Source organism: Loa loa (genome assembly GCF_000183805.2).
Source record: "Loa loa unplaced genomic scaffold supercont3.615, whole genome shotgun sequence".
NCBI lineage: Eukaryota > Metazoa > Nematoda > Chromadorea > Rhabditida > Onchocercidae > Loa > Loa loa.
Window position 1 is genome coordinate 14761 of NW_018108795.1, and position 3503 is coordinate 18263.

At 29.5% G+C, this 3503-nt stretch overlaps 2 protein-coding genes across 2 annotated transcripts in view; one reads left to right on the plus strand and one right to left on the minus strand.

Moving 5' to 3' along the window:
* The window catches only part of LOAG_10538 (hypothetical protein), a gene marked incomplete at both ends in the record, with an annotated part of 12915 nt that extends 11383 nt beyond the window's left edge, over positions 1-1532 (minus strand). The window contains one exon of the mRNA XM_020448183.1: positions 1395-1532. Coding sequence (XP_020301650.1) covers positions 1395-1532 — 138 coding nt within the window. The remainder of the gene's footprint in view (positions 1-1394) is intronic.
* Positions 1533-1600: 68 nt separating this feature from the next.
* LOAG_13708 (hypothetical protein) lies at positions 1601-2126 on the plus strand (the record flags this gene model as incomplete). The annotated part of the gene is made up of 3 exons (XM_003149213.1): positions 1601-1702; positions 1753-1812; positions 1977-2126. The coding sequence occupies 3 exons, from the start codon at positions 1601-1603 to the stop codon at positions 2124-2126; spliced, it is 312 nt and encodes a 103-aa protein (XP_003149261.1).
* Between the last annotated feature and the right edge of the window lie 1377 nt (positions 2127-3503).

Below are 3503 nucleotides of genomic sequence, written 5' to 3' on the forward strand. Positions count from 1 at the left end.
ACACACATTATATATATATATATATGTGTATAAAATTACATGCACACACACACACACACACACACACACACACCTATACAAACGGACGGACAGACTCACATACACAATAAAGACGGACAGACGGACACACACACACATATATATATACGTATGTAAAACATGGAAAAAAAAATTGTAATAAAAATATTGACATGTAAAAGTATGAATAAAATGGAATAAGGAATGAGAAGAAGAAGTTAGAAATATGATAAAGCCAATGTTTGCAGTCCTTTAAACTACTAAATGCTTGAGAAGTTTTTTTTTTTTTTCTTTAAACCACGTTAGTAATAATGGTAGAAAAAGATAATGATAGTGGTGATAATAATGATGATAATTACAATAAGATGATAACAATGATAATGATAGTGGTGATAATGATGATGATGACTACGTGGTGATAATAATGGCAATGATTATAATAAGATAAAAGCAATGATAATGATAGTGGTGATAATAATGATAGCAAGAAAGCACAAAAAAAAAAAACAAGCAATCAATTCTATGAGTTGAAAAAAAATGTAATGTATAGGAAGAAATTTTTTTTTCTTTTTTAAACTTTCATAGCATATACTAATAATGATTATTTACACAGCATACAATATACACTCATATACACATACATACATACATACGTACATATGTGCACACACATACACACATACATATGTCTGTACATACATATTTACACACATACATGCATATACACACATACACACACACACATATACGTACATATGTGCACACACATACACACATACACACGTCTGTACATACATATTTACACACATACATGCATATACACACATACACACACGCACACATATATATACATATATATATATATATATATATACACATACACATATACATATAGTACACATACAAGTACACATAAATTACGGTGCTCTTTCATTACTATTTGCTAAAGCTTTTTTTTGCGGTTTGCAAAATATTTTATCTTTACTTTAATGAAAAGAAAAAACTGAAGGTTACAGGGGTACAGTATTACATGCAAGTATGCACGCAAACATACACATAAGTACATATTTCTTTGCTTGCATACTTGCATGTTTGCATGTTTGCACACGATTTAATCAGCAAATATTAATTTATTATGACAATAACAAAGAATAATTATGAATATTATCTTTTCAACAATATATTTGCAATACTTTTTTTTTTTTCTCCGGAATGACTAACAACAATTGACAGCAATTATTTTGAGTTATTATAAAATATAATTTATTATGACAATAACAATAATGACAAAATAAAGAAAGAAAGAGATGATGAAATATTTGTAAAATATGACAAAAATGATAATGAGAATAAAAGGTTAAGATAGTTATTGATACCTTAGCATAAAGTTTGAAGATATTCCATTGCATATAATTGTCCTGTGATGATGGTGTCATTTCTGATCCTGTTCCTGATACTACTGCTGCTGGTGTTGCTGATGATGATGATGATGATGAGGATGATGATGATGACATCGATGATAATAAGCTGTTCATATTAGTTACCCAAATTTAACAAACATATAAGACTACGTTATGAAAATATGCAGCAAATATATTTTGTATATGCTTATGATGGTAATGATGATGATAATGATGATGATAGTGATGATGATAACCTTTCCAATTTATCATTTATCAGACCCGTAAATATAATTGAGGAATACATGTATATATTAAGGATAATAGTTTATAGATGATGATGATGATGATGATGATGATTGCTTCTCTTATCGAACAGCAGCTTCTTCGTGGCGTAAAATCATTCAGGCAGGAATATTTTCATAAAATTCTTTACCTATGATAATCCATTCAGTCAATTTTTCGCCGCAAAAAAAAAAAATTTAGGAAATAAATATCAGAGCAATAATAGCTGCTCGTTCCAATTTCCTTCCTTTTTTTTTCTATCTTTTGCTACAGTACCTGCAGGAAATTAAAAAGAAAGAAATGATAATCAAATATTGGTTAGAATATTTTGAAATAATTAAAATTAAACTATTCGATACGTATAAAAAACGCAAAAAAAAAAAAACGCTGGATAAAAATCAAAGATCAAAAGAAAAGGAATAATCGTACATACATTTAAAATATGAAATTTATGAAAATTAAGTTAAAAAATTTGAAATTTTGCTAACATATATCAACATAATAATACAGTACAAAGATCAATAGTGTAGTATTATTTTAAAAATTATCAATTTCATTCAATTTTCTCCCATTTTTTCTTTGCATAAACCGAAATGAATAAGCATTGTTTAACAATATGTACTATGATAAAAATGTAAAAAATATAATTCCTGTAATCAAATTTCCCAAATTGGTTCTATATGAATTCATATTATCATATATTGATTCAAATATGATATTGAATTTGACAGCTGTACACACACACACACACACACACACACACACACACACACACTCATACACGCCCACACACACGCACACACACTTCACGTATACTACACCCACATACACATACAGACTCACGCATACGTATACACACGCATACACACACATATACATACACATACACACACACATGTACACACATACACACCCACGCACGCACGTACACGCGCACGCACGCACGTACACACGCGTGCACACAAATACATGTACACACATACACATACATGCACACATACACACACACAGATACACACATACACACACACACAATATACATAACACATACATACATATCACATCCATACGTGTCCATGCAGGCATATACATACACATACACACAGACATACACACACACACTCACATATACACATACACATACACCCACACACATACACACAATATCAATCTTTTATGTTCCATTTTAAAAGAAATGAAACTTCCAAGAAAAAAATTAATACTAAGTACTGATAAAATTAATATTTAATGAAATTTAAATTCTAAATTAAATTCCAAATAATGCTAACTAAAAGGAAAAAAAAATGTATTTAATGATGAAAAAAAAAAAAGGTAAACTATCAGCTTCCAATGAATAATAATCCATCCACCAATAGCACTAACGATCTCTTTCTTTCTTTCTCTTTCCCCCTCTCTCTCTTTCTTCCTTTCTCTCTTTCCTTTTCTCTTTCTTTTTTTTTTCCAACCCTTTTGGAACAGTATAAATTGAGAACGATGTTTGATCATAAAATAGGAAAAAAAAAAAAAAAAATGGAAGAAAACGAAAGAAATGAAACAAAATAGAAGAGAAAAAGTTTTAAATAGAAAAAGAAGAATGCATTGAAAGAGATGAGAGAGGAAATTGTTAATGAATGAAAAAAGATGGTAAAGCTAAGAAAGACATGGAAGAGTAAGTGATAAAATAGGAGACAGGATGTGATAGGAATAGAGCGGAGGATGAAAATGAAAAATTGAAGAACGAAAGAGGGAGGTCCAAATGAGAGAGCACTAAAATGCATAGTTAAAGTGTCCTTTGGTTGG